The sequence below is a fragment of the Pelobates fuscus genome, chromosome 5, assembly GCF_036172605.1.
Source record: "Pelobates fuscus isolate aPelFus1 chromosome 5, aPelFus1.pri, whole genome shotgun sequence".
Classification (NCBI taxonomy): domain Eukaryota; kingdom Metazoa; phylum Chordata; class Amphibia; order Anura; family Pelobatidae; genus Pelobates; species Pelobates fuscus.
The window spans coordinates 362,101,640-362,128,558 of NC_086321.1; the positions used below are offsets into that span (position 1 = coordinate 362,101,640).

The 26,919-nt window shown below is 36.7% G+C and overlaps 1 protein-coding gene across 1 annotated transcript; it reads right to left on the reverse strand.

The window, feature by feature from the left end:
- Positions 1-707: 707 nt before the first annotated feature.
- LOC134611802 (heparan sulfate glucosamine 3-O-sulfotransferase 3B1-like) lies at positions 708-25,627 on the reverse strand. The gene is made up of 2 exons (XM_063456043.1): positions 25,046-25,627; positions 708-3,672 (listed from the first exon to the last, which is right to left on the reverse strand). Exons 1-2 carry the CDS (start codon positions 25,429-25,431, stop codon positions 3,054-3,056), a joined length of 1,005 nt encoding a protein of 334 aa, XP_063312113.1. The 5' UTR covers positions 25,432-25,627; the 3' UTR covers positions 708-3,053.
- Between the last annotated feature and the right edge of the window lie 1,292 nt (positions 25,628-26,919).

Below are 26,919 nucleotides of genomic sequence, written 5' to 3' on the forward strand. Positions count from 1 at the left end.
GCCCATATATGTGCTGTGTGCCTGCTTACTAAGGTCTGAAAATCTTGATGTCTCTTATGAAAGAATTCATTCGTGTTTGAATTGAGATATGTGCGCAAATGTTCTTTGTACAAGCTCTACAGACTGTTGATTTCATAGATCTAGATAAAGACAACCACCTTATTCCCCTGTAACATTATTCATGAGCCGTAATGAACTGTCACACCGACTTGCAATATTCTGGCCCAAAATAGCAGGTAGGAAAATAAAACTCATTTTAATGAACAATCACCCGCTTGTATTCAATAATAAATAAATGTAAAATGTATAATTTGTACTAAAGCCCATAATTTTAAATAATGTATTTATGGTATATGATACCTACATAAAAACAAATTGCCAGGGGTTGGCAGGGCATAGGGTAGTTAAGACTAGCCTAATACAACAAATATTTGTCAACTACATTTCCCATAATGCTTAGCAAGCCGTACCAACAGAGATTTTCATGTTGAATAAAGGAATTTATAGATTTGCTGCTGACCGATATCCCAGTCAAAATGTGATTCAACCCAGTCTCTGTGATTATGGTCTGTTCATGTTGAGAGCGACTGCGCGTTTTGCACGCAGTATCTTCACCCTATAACACTTTTGCCAGCTTCACATGCAGGTTTTGTAACAGTCTAATCACACAGTCACAAAATGACATAAAATTTCTGCTTATCTTGGTAAAATATAGTTTTATTTGCTCTTACAAAGACATAGTATGAATTTTCAGAATGCGATATTCTTTAAAAACCTCTTTTTCTGTGTAAAATTATTTTTTTTAAATTGTACATACCACAAAATACTTGTTTTACATTGTACACCTTTTCTGTTTTGCATGTGTTCTTTTTTTTTTTCTTACATTTTTAATTTCTTCTCATATATATATATATATATATATATATTTATATATAAATTTGCTATGCTAAAGAAACAGGTTACTGAGAGGAAAGCAATAAAATAGATATGAATTTGTATAACCTGACTGAATAAAACTCAGCCAATTTTATCATATGTGCGAAAAAAACTAACCACATTTCTCGGCCTTAAAGATGGAGGTCCGTGACAAAGCCTTTGCTACTCTTGACTCCAAAACCTATGAATTGGCTGTGTCTCCACGGTAACCAGGCCCGAATACTGAATAGCTGGTTGAACTGAGTAGGACTTGGATTACACTTTTGTCACGGCTCCATCCTTGTAGGCAAAATAGCATAGCATTTTCACCTGTTTGCCGTGTTTGAATATGTGTATATTAATTGGGGAACCCACGCCATAATGAAAACATGTGCTTAAGCATTTTTATCGGGATATATTGAGTAGGACAGTATTTTGAAGAATGATCACTAGCGCCGATCTTATATCTGCACCTTTTCGGAAGTCTAGAAATTAATAAGGCTTGTGAATTAGAACATTAGATATTCAATATAAGCAAATGCTTTCATTATGGCTCAAGTCCCCTTAAAAACACTTTCTACGGATATCTGCATAGCCATTTTAATTTAAAAAATACAAACAAAAAAAACAACATTTTTAGCAGCAGTGAATAAAAATGCTAACTAGCCATCAATAAACATGAGTTAAAACAAAGTTACTCTTGGCTATTTCCTTGGGTTTTTGATAGGTAACAAAGGCAAGATCACAACAGCCAATAATCCTCATATTAGGAGTCACAGACAATGTGCAAAGTTATGTGGCACTGAAATGTAGGAAGGATAAAATTGTCACCCCTATGTACCCTTTGCAGCCTTAAAGCTGCCAGAGCATCTTGCTATTGGTAGAACTACAACAGCTGGGGTCTAACGTTTGGCCACCCTTCTAGTGCAGGATGACTACACAAATGTAAACATCAAGGCACCCTGGCTTAATTTAGGCCATTTTATGATTTGTGTACTAAAACTTTGTAACACAACCTCTATCCAACACCTTTCAGATGTATGTAATGGTTCTGAGTTGACTACTCTAGATGGTTGTACGGGTGCGTTATAATACATAAGTTGAGTCTCTTAAAATGGATGCATAAACAAAATTACTGTTACTTTCTAAATTTCAGTAAAGTTCCATTTTTCTTTTTGCTACTGGAAGACATGGACATTACTTAGGGCTTTCCTCTAGTCTCTGTGGCTGTGGTCCCAATTCTCATCTATGATTAACAAAAACTTTCAAAAACAGACTTTGACACCCTTACGGATGTTTTTGATTGGTAGATTCTTAAGGTCTGGTCACCTTTGTGGCTAGGATGTTGTCATAGCACTTTCCTAATTCGTGTTAGGGCTACAAACAGAATTTCTCAATTTTGTGGCTATTATAGACGAATACAATTAAGGACAATCTGTGAGACAGGCAAGATGTTCCACAGCTCTGAAAACAAGATCTGTCAAACCAAAAACCTTTCAAGTAAGGATCGGTTTCTTCTTTCCTGATGGAAAACAAGTACACAACAGATCAGATCACCTACCCAAAGTTGTTTCTAGGTGGTATAAATCCAGATTATCCGGAAAGTAATACAGTTAGACATTTTACCATCTGCTGTGGAGTTTGGAATCTACCACTGAGTATCTGTAACCTTCTAAGCATTGGATTTAAAACTTCGATACTAACAATGCCCAATTCATCAAGTAAATGAAGTTGAGATGACACAGGGAACCCAATAAAGACATTTTGAGAAATAGTTAAATACCCGTAAACATAACAAATAACAACATCATTGTGCTTTTCTTTTTTATAGTAAATGACTGCATCAAGAGCACCATTAGCTGAAGTATTAATGAGGAGGACGGACCCGTAAGATGCCTTTGGGGGGTCCTCTGCAACCATTTGCAACTGGATGCAATCCTCTCTGGCCCAGAATTAAGTTAAACTTGATGGAATGTTAACACTATGGGCAAACAAGAGACTGCGTGGTTAGGCAGCTTAGTGAATTAATTGCTTAAAAATTACAAATAAATTATAATAAAATAGATCTCTGTACATTTTTACATACACATATATAAATATGCGTTTACTTCACATAACACTAGGACTTTGAAAGGCTTTCATTCCCAGCCAAAGTCGTGCCCAGTCATTTGGTAGAACTTCATATTAAATGGTCTATAGAATTCTCGCAGTCTCTGCACCACCTCCGGATTGATAGTGGGATGGGTCCTACCCTTCGTTTTCCCTAAACAGTGAGGTTTGCTGCTCCCTTCTGCTTTTTTCAAACACGGGAAGCCTTTAGTCTTATTGAAATAGAAATGTTTGTCGGTAATGATCCTCTTAAGGCCCAGGAAATCCTGAACACGTCCAAGTTCCCCAGCAGGGTCCGTGATGAGTCTTTCCCCACTAACAAAGAGGATCTGGCTCATGGGAAAGTACTGGAGCCAGTTCTCCAAGTGCTTGGCGTAAATACCGATCTGAATGGCGCTCCATGACGTGTCTATGAGACCTGTAGTCCTGTTTTTGAAAGTCAAGCTGTCAAATGAAGGGATGTCCGGCCGTTTGGAGAGGGTTTGTGTATAGTCAGAGATGACTCTAGTTACAGGGTTCCTCACCACCACTATGAGCTTAGCATCCTTGGACATGGCCGCAATTCTGGCTGGGGCCTCCTTGGTGACAAAATAGCTAGGAGTCTTCTCCATAGTGATTTGACCATCCAAAGTCCTTGGCATTAATTCTCTGCAATGAAAAAGAAAAGAATGTCAGAGATAAATTAAAAAGAAAAATGTTAACCGTACAGCGCTACGGAATCTGATGGCGCTATACAAATAATAAAATAATAATAATAATTTGCAGACGTATATTTATTCAATTTCTGTATGACCAACACATGTATCCCAGTAAATTAAATAATAGAAGTTGTGATGAGGAGTTCAAAGTACCGATTGATTGAGGTCTGCCTCTTTTCGCACTCTGAATAATGGAATGGTCTGTTGCTGCACCTCTGTGTGTTTGTTCTGGTATATTATTATTACATGTCAAACTCTCTTTCATAATCTTTGTATTTTTGGCCTCTAACTGTAAATGACCAAAGGGTTAATGTGAAACACGGGCCCTGTCTATATGACAAATAGCATCTCGTTAGGATCCGCCTGTAAAACGCCAGGCTGAGTAATTTGTGCAGTCTCAAGATGGATTGAGTCATGTCACTAATTATCTACTGCTGTTAATGCTTATCACAGGAGGTTTGTGTCCATATGAAAAATAAAGAAATATAGTTTAACCCCTTAAGGACCAAACTTCTGGAATAAAAGGGAATCATGACATGTCACACATGTCATGTGTCCTTAAGGGGTTAAAGGAAACAAAATAAAAATGTTCACTTTTTCCCTCTCCAGCTGCTGTGTATTAAGACGTCATTAACCTGTTGGCAATCCTAGCTTACCAATGCCATATTGAAGTATCGGATGCTTGTGATGTGATAAATAGACAGTACCCATACACCGTATCAGCAATGCCGTGTCGTTGACGGAGACATTGTCACATTTTACATTAGTTGTTTTTATTTGGCACATAAATTGCATTTGTGTGTATACGGTATATACTATTATAAATTGTATTTAGTAAAATCTACCCTAACACGGGGCTGGGCAAATCATAGATCCCCAGATGATGCAGAACGACAAATACCATGATGTTTTTTAGGGCATTTTGTTTGCAAATGTTGCTTTTCTCCTTTTCTGAATGTCTTATGTGACAGTACAGATGTTGTGTCGGTTCTAGGGGAAACCCATGTCTGGCTGCCTCTGTCTTAATAGGATCATTATGAAATAAATAAATAGAAACATTAATTATAAGAGAAGATGAAAGCCATTCGGTTTACACCATCTTCCTAAAATATTACATGTTTGTTTTTCAAACTACCCTTCTGTATATCACAGTAATTATTCATCCCTTCACATCGTTTACCTCTAACACATCTGGTGGAGGACTAAGCCAGCTATCAAGCAACCTACGGCAATTCAGAGATTGTGGACTACATCTGTACAGCCATAACGCTGGCAAAGCATCAGGGGAGATGTAGTCCACTAGATCTGGAGTGCCGAAGGTGCATATAAATCTACTGTCTTGCACCAATACCCAATCCTGCTCTTTACTCCTGGCAAACACTCCATCACAATGTGCAGAGTCTCTTTCTCATCTATGAGGTTGGGTTAAGACACTTGGTGGAGGCGTCGGACTGCTATCAGTAATATCCTCAACTCACTTCATCCCAGAGCATAGAATGAACACTGTTACACTCGGCTGTTTCTTTCATTCATATCAGAGATCGCTGCAGTGTATTCTGACAGTGAATAAGTGTGTGATTCTGTTCTATAGAAAGAACGAATGCCAAATGGCTCAAAGTTATTTAAGCATGTGTATCAGTGTGATGGACAGATATGCTGTATCCTCCCATCAAATTCTCCCTGAAAACTGTTCCAGGAAAAATTGCATGATGATTGCTCGTATTATTGAAAACCCTGACATCTGTAGAGACACTGAAGTATGAATTATGAAAAAATTGTGACCATATTACTTTATTTTACAGTAGCCAAGAATCTCGTTTTGAGCAACTATGGAAAATGGTCCATAATCAGCAGTATTAAAATGAATGATATTAATGAAAATCAAATATTCTATTTATCACCAAGTGTCATTTTATGTTAAAACTAAAAACAAGACTGCATAACATCATAGTGGCAACGTTCGTGTTTTATCACCACTAGGTTAGCGAGATTCCATTCTGTTCTAGCGGAAACCTTTGCTACAAAGTTGTTCACGCAACAGAGTTTACTATTTGATGGATATAGAGCCAATATGCATAGTTTTGAAAATCTTTAAGCCTTTTCAAAGTATCATACGAACCAGCCATTTTTAAGATGGATGGTGAAATAAATACTGGAATTTCATTTTTTTTTTTACTGTCTGCTTTAAAAGATGACAAAGATAAGACCGTTTGAATGTCAGGTTACAATTACACTGTGTTTTCCAAACCAATGTCAATGTGCCCGAACTATAAAGACTTTGATACTAATTCATTTTGGATTATTCACTAAATTAATCATTTTTGGGATTCATTAAGTGATAAAGGCCAAGATTTTTATAATATATTTAATAATTTATTATTCATTTTAGAATATAACAGAGTGAAAATGTGCTGTTCTCTATTCTCCCTGAATTTGCATTATGTTTAAAATATAATGTCCTCTCCATATTTTTTTTGTTCTGAAGGGAGGGAACTTTTTCTCCTTTTGGCAAAATAGATAATGCAGCTATATAGATGGCAAGTCGGATGGCTTAACAGGACCAAAACAAGCTCTTTGGCCAGCAGAGGGTTAATGCGAGGTTCGCTCAGTCTAGATATTAATTGTTCCCCTACAGAGAGTTGCCCTGGAACGTATTGTCATTACGCACGCGATTCAGTCGGTTTCTCATGCAGAGGAGGAGATGCTGACAAAAGAAATGAGGACTCATTTTCCTCCCCCAGCCCAGAAGGGTTTACTGATTACCAATATGGAAGAGAATAGTCGTTGTTTTGTGAAAGAGCTAAAAAAAAAAAAAAAACTAAGTAAATTTCGGTGGGATCGGCTGAAATTTCTATGGAAACACAGAAATGTTTTATAATAGTAGCATAAAGTACTACATTGATACAGATTTTAGGATTGTCTTAGAAACATGTCATCTCTAACGAACTTGCAATCAGTTTTAGATCCAAATCTTGTCTAAAGAACTTACTATTAGTTCTAGAAGAGGAATGCACAAGTTTACACAGGAGCAATATAACCACATTTACAATCTGGACTGATCACAGACGAGTTATGTCTTCTCAATTTCCTTCTTCTGACTCTCAGTGAACATGCGCATTGTAACAAGGTATTCATTTCCCTTAAGGCCAGCGTGAAACTGATGTATTTAAATCTAGTTTATGTCTTGTTATCCCATTAACAAAGCTATTAAAATTGAATCACATCCCTTACTGTGACAATAAAACACAAGCACTGACAGAACTCTGCATCGTCTCCTTGAAAATCTAGAGTTGAAGCCCATTTCTATGTCCAATTACAGCCCTTTTACCAGCCTTCTCTCTGATGATAGCTATGAGCATAGATTGCTAAATTGCTTCACATTACTGTAAATTCCCCACAGATAAAGGCCTCGTCTTTTTTTGGGTTTTGCAAACATTGTTTGCAAAACCAAACCACCGCAGAACCACTCCCTTTAATGAAATCCTGCATTCTTGTTTAAATGAGGAGACAAGACCACCTAAAAATGTAATTGCCATTTATTTAAGAAAGGCATACAATTGATCAGGGAGTGCCATTATCACAACAAAAGGAACATTATATATATGTTTTTTTTTTTCTTTTAGAAACCAGAAAAGAAATGTATTTCATCTGACACAGAGCTATAACAAGGCATTATAACCTTGAAAATACTAGGACCCGGCAAGAAAATACATCAAACCGTTCAAAATAAGTAGACGTTGTTGTAAAGTATCAATGTCTGTCATGGTTGATGGGGGAACGGTTGCCATTTTCAGAAGTATAAAAATATTTCAATTTCACTTCTGAGGTTGTAGTTGGGCTTGGAAAGTGATTTGAAATCATTATTTTATGGTTTTAAGCATAAGTTCCTTATCTCAAGAAATGCTTTGTTTCTGGAGATAATTATATAAAAAAATAAAGTGATATAGAGAAATAAATCTATTTTTAAAGCTGAAAAAAAAATGTGTTGTTTAAAAAAACAATGGCCGCTTTTTAAAGATGTTAAGAAGAAGTAACCTAAAGGGATGCAAAGCACTCCATGAATGGTCTACGACTTAACCCCTTAAGGACCAAACTTCTGCAATAAAAGGGAATCATGACGTGTCAGACATGTCATGTGTCCTTAAGGGGTTAAACAATTTAGTAATTTACATTCTATATGGATTTTTGTTAACAGTAGTTTATTAAAAAGATTGCCACAGTTTACCATTGGCTTCCTTCTCACATGTAGTGACTAGAGACATTACATACGATCATTGAATTCAGAAACTGATAGAATAGATTGCATAATAGACTAATAGCAATATTCTGATAAAAAAAAACAAAAAAACATTTGTGTGAGGAGGGGTAACCTCTGCACTCAAATAACTCAAGCCAAATATATCCAGAACCCCAACTGAATTGAACTACAACTCCCATCATGCTGAGCAAGACAAAGGCAAATTGAGTGGTCGTGTTTCCGGTTTGCTTAATGAGAAATGCACCACGTATCATTTTAATTTCTCTTTAGAATGATGGAGGTGTCCTATAATGTAGGGTTCACTTAGCCATTGCTGCTCCATAGTCTGGCTTGTAAGAAGGATATAGTATAGATTTTTTTTATAGAAAACCAAACATTCCTCCTATCAGCAAACCCTTTGCAAACATCCTTCATAGTGACTTTCAAATAATAGTCATTATCGCAACTTGTTGCTGTCAGGAAAACGCTGGAGGCCATTAATCAGTGTAATTACCTGAGCAGCCTTGTGCTGGGTGTTTGAAGCTTCCCAAACCAAGCACTCATTCCAATCTCTCTCCCCCACGTCTTTCACATTGCATCCTATATATTGGAGGTTATTCAATATGGAGAATTTGAGAATTTACAGGGCATTCGACATTTTACACCAAGGTATCGAATTGAAAAAATGGCTGACTTTGTGAGAATTTATTCAATGTTGCTGTTTTTTGCAACAAATTTGCAGTCCCTTGTCACTTCTTTAATGTACATCGTAGCAATAAGGGATCTGGATAAGGCATCAAAACCAATGAGAGGCTCCGGCCTATACAGAGTACTCGGAATTAAAACAAACATGGCTGCCACAATCTGTACAACGATATGTTAAAACAATATCTGTAAGTGTGTGGAGAGGGGGGTTATACTTTGCCAATACATTTTTAAGGCATAAATAATATTTTACTATAATATTTTTAGACTATTTGTTTTTAAATTATGGTATATTTTTTAGACATGAGATATGAGACATGAGATATTTTAGGGGTAGGCTTGAAGAGCTTGCCCTGTATCTTCTAGGCCAGTGATTGGTACAGTTGGCAATTCAGGGTGTTGGTGAATTATATTTCCCTTAAGGCATTTTCCCTATCAGTGTTTACTGTAGGTCCAGTTTATTGGGGTCTGATCATGCAGTCTCAGCTGAGGCGGTCACATTTACATACACCATTCTTTAATTGCTGAAGAGACCCTTAAACCAAAAGCATTTAGGTTATTAGGAAACATTGTATCATACAACATTTGGGTTCTGCAATATGAAATACTACAATTTGCTCCCAAATGAACGAGCACATAGGGAACAGCTTAGAAAATACTCAGGAAATATGCAGTAATCCTCAATTTCTGTCTGCAAGAAGTCTTTTTTTTTTTTTTTTTTTCCGCATTCTTCCCTTTCAACCCATCTAACATTAAAAAAAATTAAAATCTATGAACTGAGCAGCTGAAGTGTGTAAGGGTCGTGCACTGCAAAAAAATAAAAAGGTTCCTTTTTTCGTAATTAAATAATTTTTGTGTGTTTCCTTTTCACACCAGATGAAGAAATAATTGCAGGTCTCCTGTTACAAATATCTGAATATCTACAGCTCAGGGTCATTAGCGAAATCTTCCACGGGTCTTAGGAGCAGCATGAGTGGTTGGGAACAATACGGCTTGGTTGTCCGTGTGTGCAAAGGCTTTTGGGAAACATAAAAGGCTGACATGTTAGATCCTGTTGGGACGAACCAGGTTTTGTTTTAATATGCAGCAGGATATTCCTGTCCCCCACAGATATGTTTTCTCAACTGTTACAAGTTGTATTCAGCTGGGGTGAACCTAGGCCTCTCACGCCTGACCATGCATCCACATAAAGGACACCCCCCTTTGCTCTCAGTCTCTTTACATGCGCCCCACACAATTGGTCTCAGCAGTTCCCATTGAAACCCTCCCTCCCCTTCTTTTTGCATTCTACACAAAAACAATTCTTCACCAAAGTACCCTTTTCCTTCAACCCCCCCTCCCAACATGGCTGCTCTAGTCATTGTGAGCCATTAAATGGCTGCAATATGATTGGTGGGGATTTGGTGAGTCATGTGATCACGTCCCACTGCTCATTTTTGAAGACCATCCTCCGTAGAGAGTACTGGTTGAATGAACAGAAGAAAGTTATCTTTTAACATGTAGAATAGACTTTTCTTTTTTTTTTTTTCTCACACCACTGATTAATGCTCAGTTCGAATTAGACTTAAACACTCTGTTTAACAACACCCTCCTTTGTGTTCTCTCAACTCCTCTGAGCTGCTATATTCACAGAAAAGCTGAACTATGTACCCCTAAAAAAAAAATTTAAAAAAAATTCTCGGCCGTTCTACATAATGAATGCCATTGACTACCGAAAGAGTGATTAACCAACCTTCTCACCACATCAAGTTGGCAACGAATGTACGGGATGAATACTGCCGAGTGTTATCGAGTGTAAAAATGTAAAGATTCTCAGCAAGATGCCTAAAATGTATCTGACTCCAGACAAAATCAATGGGGCCCCTGGAAATAGTTTTCTAAAAGATTTGCGCTGTTTGCGTACTCTATTCACTTGTGTTATATACAGTTAAATTCACAGGATCCAGAAATACTCTGTATCCCCTTGTACTGTTAAATTATGAGGTATGTAGGATAGTATATATTTTGCTTTACAAATAGATTGCAAGCTCTCTGTGTTAGAACCTTACTTTACACACGTAAGCAAGAACTTTGTGATTAGACTTGCCACTATACCACTAGATAGCCAGCTCTTGTGTCAGATCTCCCACTACAGAACAATCAAATTATAACAAACTATATAATACAGTGGGACCTCGGTTTACGAATTTAATGCGTTCTCCGGGACGTTTCTTATTGCGAAACATTTGTAAACCGAAACGCGGTATCCCATAGGAATGCATTGAAAACCAATTAATCCGTTCTGGAGGTCAGAAATAAGTCAAAATGAGTTGGCTTGGAAACCAACCCACAATGCAGAACACACAATAAAAGGCATGCAAACGATGAAGCTCAGCTCCCTACCTTTCCAGTGCTTGAGAAATGCACCAAAAAAGTTCCAAAAAGTCCCAAAACCACTGCAAACAATTTCCAGAATGGCACCAAACCTTGATGCAAAAGCCGCTCCAACACCTCCACACTCGACGCCACATGCTACCCACAGGCTCCAGCATGCAGGGGGCGGTGCTATAAACCTCCCAGGTGCAATTGTGTATTGCGAAACAAATTTGTAAACCGAGGCATTATTTTCAATGGATTTTCATTTGTAAACCGAAAATTATGTTAACCGAAGCGTTTGTAAACCGAGGTCCCACTGTATTTGCAAATTTTGCTACCATTGCAGCGCTAAATTGTAAACACTAAATCCCACTGATATCTACCTGCTAAATATAACGTTTTAAAGAATTTCAGATATCTGTTTTTACATTATATTATGAACAGATAATTTGGAGAACTAGCAAGCACTTAGAATTGGCGATTGCGCTGCATATGGGCTAAATAAATGAATGCATAGGTAGTCTGGGACAGAGGTTTCACTATGGCTAGTTACAAAGCAGGTCAGTATTCTCAGACACTAAACATAATAAAAAGTTAAAAACAAATAGCAACAGGTGTGTTCTTATACAGAAGGTGGGTGGAGGGCTGGACATTAATAAATTATAATGTTTAAACTTTTTGCAAGAAAACTGACGGGTGATATCACATCTCACCGTTGGAAAATGATGAATGAGTGACCAGTCCAGCATGACTCCTTAATTTGGACTTTTAGGAAACATGTTAATACATGCAGAATATTTACTGCCTGAGAAAAGTGCACCTTTAGCAGTGACCTGTTTAATTGGAGAGGATGGTGCCGGGCTGCAAAGGGGTAACTATCGCAGCTAATTACAAGTCTGGGATGTAATAAGAGGCTGTGTGTTCCTGTAGCAATGGCTTCTTTTAAAGGGTGAGCTTCAGACGCACAAAATACAGACTTGTCAACGAACTGGCTCTCGTATTTTTGGGGGGAGGGTTGTCAATGTCCTTGAATGAGCCAGTATCACTATTTGTTTTTCCTACTGTATACATATGATATATTGTTAATGACACTTTGAAGGCAGTAAGAGAACTTTATAGAAGAAGTGTATAGATCCGTTTTGCTCTGAAGCAGTTACATTTGATGCACTGTTTCTGAATCTTAGAATACATTACAGGGATCTAATAAGTAATGCTACCGCCCAACATAAATTGACTAATAAATCTGCAATACATGTGTCCTAATATTACATGTCTAAAAATCATTATCGTCTAGAACTACAGTACACATGACAGTGACATGTATAAGGGTTGCTTTCCTCCAAGTACCACAATTAATCGGTGACATATTAAGGGTCTTCCTGCCTACGACAATGGTGTACTAAGAACAGTGACATGCTTAAGGGGTAGTCCATCCTAAAAGCAATATGTACTAACAACACGAAAATGTTTAAGGTTCAACTACAGTGCTCAAATGACAGTAGCGTATTCAAGGAGCAGTCTCTCATAGAGCCAGAGTGTGCTAATGACAGTAGCGTATTTTACGTCAGTCTGTCCTAAGGCCAAAGCGTGTTCATGGGTCTGGCGTAAGTTTACGTCCTACCGTAGTAGTGTTTTATGTATAATTTAAGTGAAAAAAAATAAAACATATGCCGCTTGCTAGACATATCTGGGATTTATTCACTACACACCAAGTTGTATTTTTTTTTTTTTTTTTTTTTTTTAATGAATTGCAAAAAGAGCAGTAAAAGTTGATTTAGTGAAAAAAATCCCTGAGCTATACTCACAGCCTGGCAGGTGTATTTTTGTCTAAAATTTTCCGATTTGATTTTCCGCTCACTACAATTCGGTGTTTATCTCTATCTAGAATGAGAAATAGGGAGCGTAGTTGTGCAGAGTACGGCTGGGCCTTTCATAGATCAAGTTTCATTAACCTATGTTATGTACAACTAACACGCAGCTGCACTAGACTCACTGATAAAATATTTGTATTATTTGCATTTTTAAAGATGTGGAATTTGAGCCAGAGAGAGAGTATAGTATTCCCCTTATAACATGCCTCATAATATATGTTACCTTGGTTGCCCTCCTAAAGCAGCAGCTGTAACCTGCGTACCTTGAAGTAATTAGTTAATACCAAAGGACAATAGGATTGTGAAGAAAGCACAGGGTACATTTATACTCATGACCTGCAGCTGTTTATTTTCCTTAGTAGAAGGTTTTCTCCTCCATTAGGTTAATTCTTCCATCCCACCTTTGGGATAATCCTTCACAGTGCCCCTAATTAGCCACCAAACTACCCTTTAATCACTTCTCAGCTCCTTAGTCGTCCAGCAACAGGTACTTAAAACAAAACTACAACAAAAAGAACCTCTTAATTATAAAGATTGAAATAATAGGACTGGCATTTTGTTTAGGATTTCTTAAGCTCATGTTAAAGTGACCCTCAGTGTTTGAAAGTTATGGTGTGTCTTTGCAACACACACTCACAGTTCTAAAAGTGGCGCAATCACCATAGAAACAATGGATTAATTTGGTGACCGCTCCTCTGTTAGAACTTGACACCATTTTACGAATCTCCCATGGTGCGAGAGGAAGACGCCTAGCTACAGGCAGGTGACAATAATTTGCATGCTCATTTAATGTTTGTCTCGAGATCAGTGTGTCCCATATGTAACTGATATCACAAGATAAACTCTCAAAACTCGTAGATGACCAACCCAGGCATTTTTATTAGGGACATCTTCACATCCAGTCTGATCCCAACGTGAAAATCCTGTCATTTGCGTTGACATCTCAAAGTCATCACTAGCAGGCCACTTCCAAACGTCACTCGTGAATGTGCTAGGCTTACAAGGCTGTCCAGCCACGCAACAGGTGAGAGAGGCCCAGAAACCCGAGCTATGGAGACAATGTCCGAGATTTTCTGCTAAAAAACCCAGCGTCTAGGAATTGTCCAATGGGGAGCAACAGAAGACACGCTGAAGATCTGTCCCCCTGCTGTAAGTCAGATTATCTTTGCCATCTGTGCAAATATCTCTATCTTAAATTGCAGCCTCTCAAACAAGTTCATGATATCAGGAATTGTTTTCTTTAAAAGGATTTTTTCCCAATATATTACAAGCAAAAAAAAAACGGTCTGTTATATCGATGACTGTTGAAGACAAAAAAAACTAACAAAATAGAGTCGATCATAATCTACAAGATGCTCAAACATTTTATTAAAGGAACACTATAGTCACCTAAATTACTTTAGCTAAATAAAGCAGTTTTAGTGTATAGATCATTCCCCTGCAATTTCACTGCTCAATTCACTGTCATTTAGGAGTTAAATCACTTTGTTTCTGTTTATGCAGCCCTAGCCACACCTCCCCTGGCTATGATTGACAGAGCCTGCATGAAAAAAAAAAACTGGTTTCACTTTAAACAGATGTAATTTACCTTAAATAATTGTATCTCAATCTCTAAATTGAACTTTAATCACATACAGGAGGCTCTTGTGGGGTCTAGCAAGCTATTAACATAGCAGGGTATAAGAAAATCTTAATTAAACAGAACTTGCAATAATGAAAGCCTAAATAGGGCTCTCTTTACAGGAAGTGTTTATGGAAGGCTGTGCAAGTCACATGCAGAGAGGTGTGACTAGGGTTCATAAACAAAGGGATTTAACTCCTAAATGGCAGAGGATTGAGCAGTGAGGCTGCAGGGGCATGTTCTATACACCAAAACTTCTTCATTAAGCTAAAGTTGTTCAGGTGACTATAGTGTCCCTTTAACGGATTTTAAAATGCTACATTATTTGGAAGGTCTGCAAAAATGAAAGGTTTATTGGTGGCTTTTGTCGTTTTACCAAACTAACTCTATTATACTCAACATCCACTTTATCAGGGACACCGGCCTCAAAAACAAATAGTAAAACATCAATTGCATCTGCAACTCAACTGTAAACATGCAGATATGGTCACAAGTTTAGAGTTTTTCCAACCACAGATTAGATTAGAATGCGGATGAGGCCTAAGCTAAGTAACGTGGACTGTGGTATGGTTGTTAGTGGAATTCATGATGGTTGTAGCTTCTCAAAAACTGCTTATCTCCCACACTGAAGCCACAAATTTACAGGGAATGGTGCGTTTTATTTTATTTTACTCCCAAAATGTATAGATACTTTGTTTTTGTTTTTTGCTATACCACTGTACTATGAAAAAGAGGTCACTACAAGAGTCACTTGACGTAGAAGTTTACAATTGATTTACAAAATCATTATAGAGCATAATAGATTAGCAAAAAAAAAAAAAAAGAAAACATCCCCATAACTTGACTGAATTGGAAACATTTGTACACTCTGCTAGTCTAGTTTACATTTGTTTGAGTCCGTTGCTGGTTTACTACTTAGTTCACAGACCCGTCATCTTGATAGCAATCTTCACATCATGGGTTTTTAATCACAATGCTTTATTTAGGTTATTTTGCTATGTGTCATCTCATTGGAAAAGGCGCAGTCCATCTAGGGGAGTCTACGGGTTTGCTGTTAATTTGCCTGGAAACAAATAAATTGCTATCTACAAAAGAGTCTTATCAACAAAGAGTTCTTCTCTTGATATTCACAGATTAGATAGCTGGAAAACCAATTAAGTTCCTAATTGCTGATAATTATCCTATTAAGTGACAGGAGATTGCCATTCCCCCTCCTCCTTAAATCTGCTATTGGCTTATATTCTTAAGAGTTAAAGGAACACTTGAGTGTTCGGAATAGAGTGTATTTCTAAAACCAGTGTTCCTCGTCCCCAGCACTCCACTCACTCCACCCAAGAAAGGTTAAAAAACCCTTTCTTTCACTTACCTGATTCCATCGATGATATCCCTCGGCGCTGGGTCGCGCTTCTCCCTAGCCAACGCGGGGAAGCTAATGTGCATGAGGCCTTCTTCATAAGAAAGCATTAATTCCATAAACCAGCAGGAAGCACCTCTAGTGGCTGTTTCTCTGAAACTGCAATTTTTACATTGCAGGAACAAGGGGGACAGGGCCTCGGCACCCAAACTACTTCAATAAGATGAAGTGTCCTGGGTGCCTATAGTGTCCCTTTAAAAGCAGCTCTCTAATTTTCATAGAGGTGAATTATCTGTGATTGCTTTTGTATTTCTTATCATGCCACGTACAACATCAGCCTAAACTATTAAAATACTGACTTGCTATAGCAAAGGCAACAACTTGATTATAATTTACTAATAGCAAACAATCAATTTCTGTCTAACTCCCAGACTGCAGGAGGAATAGTGGAATATTGGATTTAATTAATTAATTAATTTATTTATTAATGGATAATGGGAATGTGCCTCAGGATGTTGAATGGCAATGTAGTATAGTCAGCAGTAAAATAATGTTATTATTATATTTGCAGCAATATCGTATATCTCAAGTACAAAAATGTTTAGAAAAAAACCTTTGATATCGGTGCTGTGCCACCATGCGCATTTTCGATACATCCCTCTTTTCTCCAGTGCCCCTTGTGGCAGCGCACATAATGCAGGAGTATTGATAGTGCATTTGTTTTTGTGCTAGATTAATTCAAAGCTATCCAGGTATATCATAGTACTGGCTTCAGACATGCTTGATACCACTATACTAATTTCCTGCTTGCATTTATTGGGCTACAGAGATCCGAATACTTTTGGCTTTCTTTTGATGTAACAAAAACTACACAAATGGTAGCTCTATGTAACCTTTAATAGTGGAGATCCTATTTTGAGAAACCAGAGTACTAATAAAATGTACACAATTTTATACCATTGCAGGTGAAGTATTTAACTTGGAGTATATTATACATTTCCACTTTAAAACAGAATAGTTCAAACTATAAATATTTTTTTTTTTTTTTTTTTTTTAAATAATCATACACTGCAGATTCCATATGACTGCTACAGACAAAGCTGATTATCTTTGGGGAAAAAAATAACATTCAAAATAGTTCTGTGGCAGCTTTTTTTTTTTACGTGTAACTCCATATAAAAAAATGGGGGAGGGGAGTTTGTCTATGATAATATATTAATAATAAAAATACGCTTTTCAAATTGCTGTCGATTCGCCAGCGCAACTTATAAATGGCTCATGCCGTAATTCGTGAATCTGTTTTCCTTCCGTCATGGTAAATATGAGAATTTCAAGTGGAGGGGATAGCATTGCCGGGCACTTAGGGGAATCATTCAGAGATATGATCTCATTCAGATGAACTGCGTGCCTGTAAGTGGCTCTGAAATGCTAAGGGATGCATGTCTGCTATCTATAGATGGTTTCAAAAATAAATAGGAGTAAGCAAACTTAAAAAATAAATAAAAAAAAAGTTATTCAAAAGTAAATCAGAATAGTATCCAACACAAGTTCCTCTGATATTTAAAAATAAAACATTTGTTGATCCTCCTCTGGTTGGTGCCATAGTTTGTGAAATACAGAGCTAGTTGTTTTATCCCTTAAAATTTATTTTTGCTTTTATCTTTTTTTGTTCACGAAAAAAAAAAAAAGTCATACAAAAAGTTAAGTGTCTCAGTCCAATTTTTATCTTTTTGGTTTTTCAGGAAATTAATTGAAAATTTCGCTGAAATGGTGAGTAGAATTTTTTTTTTTTTTTTTTTTACAAATATATAGATGAACTAAACTTGAGGTGTGATTTAAAAAAAAAAAAAATAATAATTCTGAAAATAAATATTGTTAAATTAGGAAGAAAGATTTTAAAAAAAATACAAAAAAATGAAAATTATTCTTTGATTTTTGTAGTATTTAAAATGCAAAATCTTTGTGTGTCTCGCCATGTGTATACTTTCAAAATATTTTACTGTCTCTGGGGGACTTTATTTAATTTTTTTTTGGCAGGATATAGTTAGAATTGCAAATTAAGTATGCCATTCAAAATCTCCATTTTATTTATTTATTTTTTTTAATGAAAAACTGTGTAGGCTTTTTTTTCTGTTATAGTTAGAAATACTGGCAAAAAAAATGCTAATAATTCATTTTTCAATCTGTATTCTGAGCAAAAAGCAAACTTTGCCTCAAACAAAAAAGTAAAAAGGTGGCATTAATTTAAATTTTGTAAAGTGACATAAACGTATTGATTTTGTAAACCGAAACACCTTTTAATCGATTCACATTTCTGTTATTTGTTAAATAGAAACATGGATTTTGGCACCGAGTTAAAAACAGCCTCCAAAAAAAACATTACAGAGGGTATGGGGAGAAAAAAAATAACATAGCACCACTTTCAATTTTTAATGTTAAGAAAATAGCAACTTTTTAATCCAAATAATTTAGTTTATTGAAGGTAAATTTGGCAGTGAGTGTTATAAATTACAACGCTTAACCCCTTAAGGACCAAACTTCTGGAATAAAAGGGAATCATGACATGTCACACATGTCATGTGTCCTTAAGGGGTTAATAGTGATGTCACTGCTTAAATGTGAAAGAAAGGATAGAAAAATAAAACGTGTGGCTAGTTTAACATGGTTTATAATTTAAGCCATATAGTTTGAATAAACGTTAATGTCCATTCATTTCCCCTTAAAATAACTCCATCATACATATTATGACTGAGTCCTGTTTATTGTTCCAATTTTTTAGGTAAGGCTATCCAGAAAGCTAGGAAGTGAATGAGCACATGTTGAAAAAAAATATTTTTATCCGAATTCTGCTTTTCACATGGGTCGCACAGCTAGCCCCAAGTGTGCGCACATGTTCTTGTGTGCTAAGCATTCTGGGACAGATTGCAAAGGATGCCACATCAAGCACATGGTGCGTGGGGTGTGTTAGAAGACATCCCTTTAGAAAGGTAGCAGTGATATCTTTTCCTTTTCGTACACAATATAAGTGTTTCTAAGGTAGTTTTGTACTATGTTGCATTGGCTTTATTGCTCGGGATAAGCAACATGACTCTGTATGATGTTTTTATAAAGTTATATAGTTAGAAATTACCGCAATGTCTGTTGAGCTTGTCAAATATGCCATGGTTGTTTTAGGCCTGACACCCTTCTTTTCTATGCCACTTCTGGGTATTATTTTGTTTTGGTTATCTGTTTATAAATTGTAACAAAGTTTTGGCTTCTCAATCCAGACACTTTTTAATGGCATTCTGAGATTCTATTGGCTGCCTGGGCTCCATGACCTTACGAGAGGTTACAGTGATGCTTAAAAAAAAAAAAAAATGTTTTCAGATAAATCCACCTCCGTCCCAAGAATTTAAGGCAATAAAGTAAGACATGACATTCTTCACAGAAAATCACGAACGTTAATGTCTGTCTTTTAATACAACTATCTTCCTACTGGCCCCAGGCGTTCCTTCTGCTCATCAATTGCCCAAATTTTCAGAGCATTTGAGGGAATTGGAATAAGGATTACTGCAGTTGGTTTGGACACATGATCATCAGTGATACTAATGTCAATTAGCAAGTAAACTTGGCTAAGTTTACCCTTCTCCAATTCCATTTTTCACGACAAGGGGCCCTCACATTGCACTCAAAGGTCCCTTATCGGTAGTGACAACGCTCTTGTCAGTTTAACACAAGTCTATCTATCCCCCCTCGTTAAATCGAGAATTGTGACTAAACACTATGTATCTGAGCTCGTGACCTCTTGCATCCTAAGCCAATATTGATTATAGGTTGTTGGCATTATGCAGCAAGATAATTATTCTAACAGAAACCTGGAACACAGAAAAACAACTGCTATGCTATATTAAGTCTGCATAAATCTACACCTCTCTCAGAATCATCTGCGGATCATCATTTGAGCTACAGGGTTTTTTACTGAAGTGAAAATTCGAGGTGAAATTAAAGGCTAAAATAGTCGCACTGGAAAAATTCTCCAAGTAGTTATGTTTTCTGTTTGACTACTTTAGCCTCAAATTTGAATTTCACTTTGATTTCTCACTTAAGTAAATAACCTTGTTTGAGAAGAATTAATTTTTCTAACCAGCAAAAAAGTTAGCAGCCAAGAGAAAAATTTTTTTATAATCACAAGTGCTACAAACGTCATCTTTATAAAAAACGATTCATTTAATAGTCTGTTACTTTTGGGTTTACAGGAAGTGGGGAGAACTGACAAGGGAACAGGAAATTGGAGGTCAGCCTAAAATGTGCATTTACTGGTCATTTCTTCCCAAATCCAGGTTTAGTTTTACAAAAAAAAAAAAAAGTTCATTATGTACTGAGTCGGACTAACGGTGCATTATAAAGAAAATCTACTGAGCTGGATGACCAGAGCTTTAAAGTAGTTTAGCTAAATTAAAATTTTTTTTTTCTTTTTAATATTCCAGATGGATTATTTTACATGGTACTGTAACCTTAGATCTGCAGTTATTGGAGAATTATTTTCCAGTGCCAATTAATTTGTACTCATTTGTCAGTCAGATTAAATGCTCATTTTCTATGTCACAGTTTGTCTTTGCAGATTAAGTTAGACTGAGCAAGTATGTTTTTGGGTTGATTTTTTATTTTTTTTTATATACACCCTAAATTCAGAAATGTCCATATCAGTTATTTAGTTCTCTACAAAATCTGTGGGTCTGGAGGTACAATTTGAAAACTTTAAAAGGACAGATATTAGATTATTTTACAGCCTACGACTGGCATCTATTTTTCGAGGTAAAACCAAATGTTTTATAAAATGCTGTGCCAAGGTCCGCTGTAGAATTTACAATTTTTCTAGCACAGGTATAACCAAGGAGCCACACTTCATAATTTGGTGTAAAAAAATAAATTTAAAAAGTCTGCCAATCTCTGATTTATTATCATGTTTAGTTACATGAATAAAATATAGATACGCTTCACAAATCTTAAATCTTTTATAATATTTCATGGTAAAGTAGTTATTTGTTATATGATCTTTATTTTTTATTTTTTTTCAATTTCTACTCCTAGAGATATATATGCAAACCCAAACCTGTCCTTTCTAAGTGTTGAGTTTGTGTCAGCGTGTGTTTGTGGGCTACCTCTGGCATAACACGGGTTAAAGTACAACGACTACAAGATATGGATGTCTCAGGAATTCTAAATGGAAATTTGCGTCCCTTTCTATGAAAGAGTTAACCTCCCCTTCCCACAGCCAATAGCTCCTTTTTATTTCTCTCTAGTTCTGAAAGAAAGTGATTTTGTTTCTAAAAGCCTGAAAAGGCAGATCACTGCTTTTAGTGATGGGATGGGGGAGGATAGTCTACCCATTTACCTTTTGTGGCCTTTAACACTCAACTTACTCAAGACATAAGCCATTCTGGGACACTGTCCCAGCCTTCAGAATCAGAATAGATTAACCAATGTATATAAACCTGTGAACCCCCTTTTTGAGGGGTCAACTTGGGCATTTAACCCCTCCCCGGCACCAAGCAGCAACCACCACAGGGGTGTGAGCCCTGCTGCAGGCAATTAACCCCTCAAGCTGCAGCGTTCAACTTGCCACAGAGATTAATAAAATACGTCTCTGTTTTTTTTGGCACCTTAACAACGCTGCTCGTTAATTGTCAGCTTTTCTAATTGTGTTTCAGAATGCCTTGCAAGCCACGTTCGAAGTATCTCTCACACATACTGTGTCCCATTGCACTGAGAGCAATTAAACGGGATCTGTGCTTTAAAATAGTAGTATGTGTGAATTGCAGGTTTTTTTATAACAAGAATCTGCAAACACGTATTTTCTAAGGGAAAAGAAACAGAGACACACTTTACTGTAACTTAGCTAATGTTCTAATTCCTAGCAGAAGCGATGCTCTTTTGGTTGTTTGAAGGCCTTTTAGTAAGTTCTCTACGTCTGAGCTGGGATTGTGCTTTTGTCACGTCAATGCTAGCTACAGTTTTTATTTATTTTTCTTGTGTACCAGATTTTGATTTCACTACCCGATCTATCAGATAAATATATTAAGATATTTACTTATTTGTCTTCCAGCTCTCTGAGGGTTAACAGAGGAGGTTTCATATAATAATTACTTTTTAAGAGAAGGCCCAATTTTGAAAACAATTATCATTTTACAAGAGTAAACGTGAATTATTCACTTATTCAATAACCTCAGCAAGTAGGATAGATTTTTTTGTTTTTATATATATATATATTATGTAAGTTAAAAGCCAGTCCAGTCAATGTTAGGTCCATGTCATTTCACCAGTCAGTCACAAATGTGCACAATGTTTTATTTGAAAAAGTTATGTGATCAGTAGGGAAAAATCTATTAACAAAAAAATTATAATAATAATAATTTAAAAAGTTACGGTAATCAGAAATAGATTAAAAAAGCCTCTTCTGGCATTGATTTTAGGTTACATAAAACCATTAACAAAATTTGCAATGTAGTGTTTCTGACAAATGATTCCCTGTACAGTATTATATAAAATATATACTATTAGTGTATTACAATAATATATTCGAGAATGGTGGCTGGATGTTTTAACTCCCCTCCTATGTTAAAGTAAGGATTTCATTTTAATCCTGTTTAATCATGCATCTCTTTTTGAAGAGAGGCAAAAAAATTTGAATATGAAAAAAAGTGTCACCTTATTGATATAGGAAAAATCCTCGACTCTACCTGGCTATCAATTTGATCTACGTCTTGGGTGAGAAGTTCAAAGCACATGTTACAGTGTTATTATGATGTTTGAGCATTTTTGAAAGCTCATTATCGGAAAGAAAATGTAATTTTCTTTGAGAAGTCTTCGTGTTTAAAGAAAAACAAAACATCAAAGTTCTCTCTGAAATCAAAGGCAATGAATGCAAAACCCAAAACAATATAAAATGAAAAAGAGCAAATAAAATAACAAATAATGCGTTTCGAGAAAATAAACATATACGTTTTGTATTTTGCCAATAGAAATAATTTTAATTTTTTTTTTTATATTCTGTTTTTATTTCAATAATCGTTAAAATATCTAAAAGATTAATATTTTCACACGTGCATACGGTAGTTCTGAAGTTTAATAGTTAATCAGACTGTTCTTGGCATTAAAATGGCAAACAAAATATAACAAAATTTCTAGCAGTTTTTTTTTTTATGTTTTAACAGACATCGATTGTGACTGTTTAATATTTTTAGTTAGCTCAAGCTTTATATAGCTTTTTAAGCCTGTTAACACTTTTTATGCTATGGGGGACACCAGCTGTTGTGCAGAATATTAACAGTCCCTCTGGCGCAGAGAGTGTCAGTGAGCCCCCTCTTGCACAGAGAGTGTCACTGGGCCTCCTCTGGTGAAGAGAGTGTCATTGGCCCCAGGGGCACATAGAGTGTCACAGTGTACAGCGAGCAAACTGGTATATATTTCAAATGTTAGTTAACAGCCAATATCTTATTTGGAATGATGTATGAGCCACATGCTAAATCTACTTGTTAATGTTTTTCACCCAGATGCTAAAATAGGTGGATAATATCATCACGTTTGTGCCAAGCCTGTACAATGGTGAGAGAATGCTGTATAATATATATTGGTGATCTGACACTTAAAAGGTTTAGGAAGGAAATAGATTGACACAATCTGGTAGACACTTTCAAATAAAATAAGCCTTGCGTTTTCCAAGATAAATAGGTCGACGGAGGGGGGACGACAAGAGACCAGGCTAATATTCCTTCCAATAAATATATATTATATGATCCATAAATCTGTAAAACTCTACATCTGTCTGAAGTCCTGGTTTTACTGTTTTTTTCATAGCAAACTGCAGTGCTGAATTTGCCCAATAGGGATCAGTAATACTCTGTGCAAAGGCAAGGCTCACTCTGAGAGTCCCTTTGAAACCATGCAGCTAGCTGCTAGAGGCGATTCAACAGAAAATAACCACAAATTAATGATGGATTAAAAGGAAACAAAGATATTGGGGAAAAAAAGGATCAATCCTTTATGCATTATGTAATTTCACAGTAAAAGCTCTGTACATTTCAGTGACACAGCACTGAAAGATCTGTACATTTATCCCATATTTGACATATTATTTTGCCTATAACTATTTTTATTTTTTTTACTAATAGTTTTTTTTTAGAAACACCTATACATTAAAGATCAGTGTAAAAAAAAAAACATTTTGTTTTTTTTGTTTTTTGATGTTTGGAGAAGAAAGCTGATGTACTGCACTTAGATGAAAGGAGGGTATGGCAGCATTATTAATGCAAAGATTGTTCCTTAATTCAGTGTAAAAGTATCATATAATCACAGTTCTCACTGATACCCAACTATAAACTAAATAAAAATCAAAGCATAAAACGTATTAATAATATAACATAAAAAAATAATAATTTTTGTTATGCTTTGTTGGAAAACACAGCATTTTCAATGTATTTTAAGTGGTTTATTTAGACCCAGAACACCTCTCTTTTGATTCCTAATAAGAGATCTAATTCCAAGTCAATAATAATTGGCACACATTTGGCACGGGTAAGTGACCCCTCTCTGTGTTAGAAGGCAAAGCTGATGAATTATGAATCTGTACAGAATTAAAAAAATAAAAATCCCAGCTTTTAGGAAACCCTTGAAGTAAACCCCCCTGCCCGCAGCCTTATCTTCCTACAGAGAGAGTGTGAGGATGAGAGCAGATTATTGGAGGCTTGCTGTACCAAGAAATCTCCAAGGACCAAGTGTTAAAATCCAGCATTACATCTCAGGTGATGGGACTGGACGCTTTACATCAAGTCACCTGGCATGGATGGGTCCTAGCATACTGTTTAAAGTTGGGGTATCGGAGAAGGGGGTAATAGACTGTTTAAACGATGGTTGATTTTTAAAATCTCCTCAAAGAATATCACCCCAAGCAGATACTCCTCTACTTGCTCACTAAAATCATATAAATGCATTTTAAAATGATACATAGCTACATAATGATATTAGAAGCATCAGTTATAGTGTAATGCGCTACGGAGCCTGTTGGCGCTATATAAATGCCAATAATAGTAATAGTGAGACCCAGCAGTCCCTGATAGATAGATACAATGTAGTGATGGTTACAATATAGCTCCAGTAGCAGGCAGACACATAGAAAGGTCCACATTCTGAGGTTCTCACCTGTACCAGTCCAGTCCTTTGTCATAGTTCCTATCGAAGAAGTGGGGTTCAGCTCCCACCGCCCTGATATCGGGGTGCACTCTCAGGAACTCCAGCAGAGCCCGGGTGCCTCCTTTCTTCACCCCAATAATGATGGCCTGGGGGAGCTTCTTGCTGCCAGATCCGTTGTACAGGGTAGAGATGGAGCTCCCTTCCTCCCCGGGAGCTCTGGGCTGCGGTCTGAGCAGGAGCTGGGAGAGGAGCCCGGGCTGTCCAGGGGGGCCGGAGCTGGGCAGGGAGGTACAGGATCCAGTGCAGGAGTAGAACATGTAGAGGCAGAGGAAGATCATGGTGCCGATCGGCAGGAGAAGTCTTCTTCTCAAGGGGGACACGGGGGTGGCATCCATAGGGACATCATTCAGCACCGCCAGCCAGGGTCCTTCTTCCACAGCTGCATCCTAAAGCACATCCAGGGGGCCCAAATCCTTCCTTGTGGGAATTCACAGGATTCTAATCCTAGAACTAACAGCCAGGGTCCAGCTGCACATTCCCAGGACTCAGCCCTGGCAGCGCAGCATGGAGCCCATACATCCAGTGATACAATGTAACTCCTCACTGCTCCTGCTGTCTAATGCCAGGATCCTGCGAGCTCACTCTGATCCAGGGCTCAGGGGAGCATCCCTGCACTGACAGGCATTCCTGCTGGCCAATAGGAGAGCTGCACTCTATGCTAATTAGCCATTTGTTGATAAAGGCTAGCCACTAGCTGGGACTCCTTGGAGGTGCCTGCACATTCTGATTGGTCAATACTTTTATATAGAACCTTGACCACACTGGGATGATGCAGTCAGTGCTGAGAGAGGCAAGGTAGCAGGCTATGTATCCAGCTTACACAGGATTTCTGTGCGGATCAGCATTGCAAGATTCCCTTTATTATTATTATTTTATTATTATTATTATTTTATTATTTATATAGCGCCAGGAAATTCCGTAGCGCTGTGTCATGTGAAATAAAAACACAGTAACTTGGTGATTTATAAGTTCATTCAATAAATAGCTAAATAGCATGTTTGCATTGTTGGACACTTAGAAAATATTCTGCTATCATCATTTTATTGTGGATCTTAAAACATTTAAATCATTGGTGCATTATAAATATAGTGTGTGTGTGTGTATATATATATTCAGCGCTGCGGAATATGTTGGCGCTTTATAAATGCCAGTAATAAATAATAAATCTATATATAGACATATGTATAAATAAAATATTTACAGACACATAATGCTCAGAGACATATCTATTTTATTTTGAAAAAGTACGATTTTTAAGATATTTGAGTCCACTGAGAACAATATTGCTTGTTTTGTTGTTTTTTTGATTGATTGTTTGTTTGTTTGTTTTTTGTTGTTTTTTTCACGGAGAAAAAATTGGGGGCAAAAATCCAATAATTTAATGCTAAGATTCTAATCTGGATAATAAATAAAGGGGGAGAAAAAAAATTCAATAATGAGTTAAGCAATGAGTAAAATAGCTGAAATTAAAAAGACACTTGTGTCATCTGGTAGAGCTCACAATGGATGGAGTTTGGTAAATGTTAAGTATTTGTATGCAAACCGGGTTTAAGTGCACAGGATAAATCAGTTCATTTAATAATTCACTGCCGGCCCCCTCTCTAAGTGAATCAATATGGGAAAAGACAGGCTTTTTCTCCCTGTGTTTCTTTTGCTTTCCCTGTGAAGAGCTTTTAAGTCACCAACTGTGTGTCTGAATCTGATCGATGGCTTTAGAAACGTACAATTATTTATTTTAAATGTCCATTGAGATGTGACAAGCTCAATATGCTTCCTTCTTGGGGGTGAACTGCAGACAAATATACAGAAGCAATGGTTATATA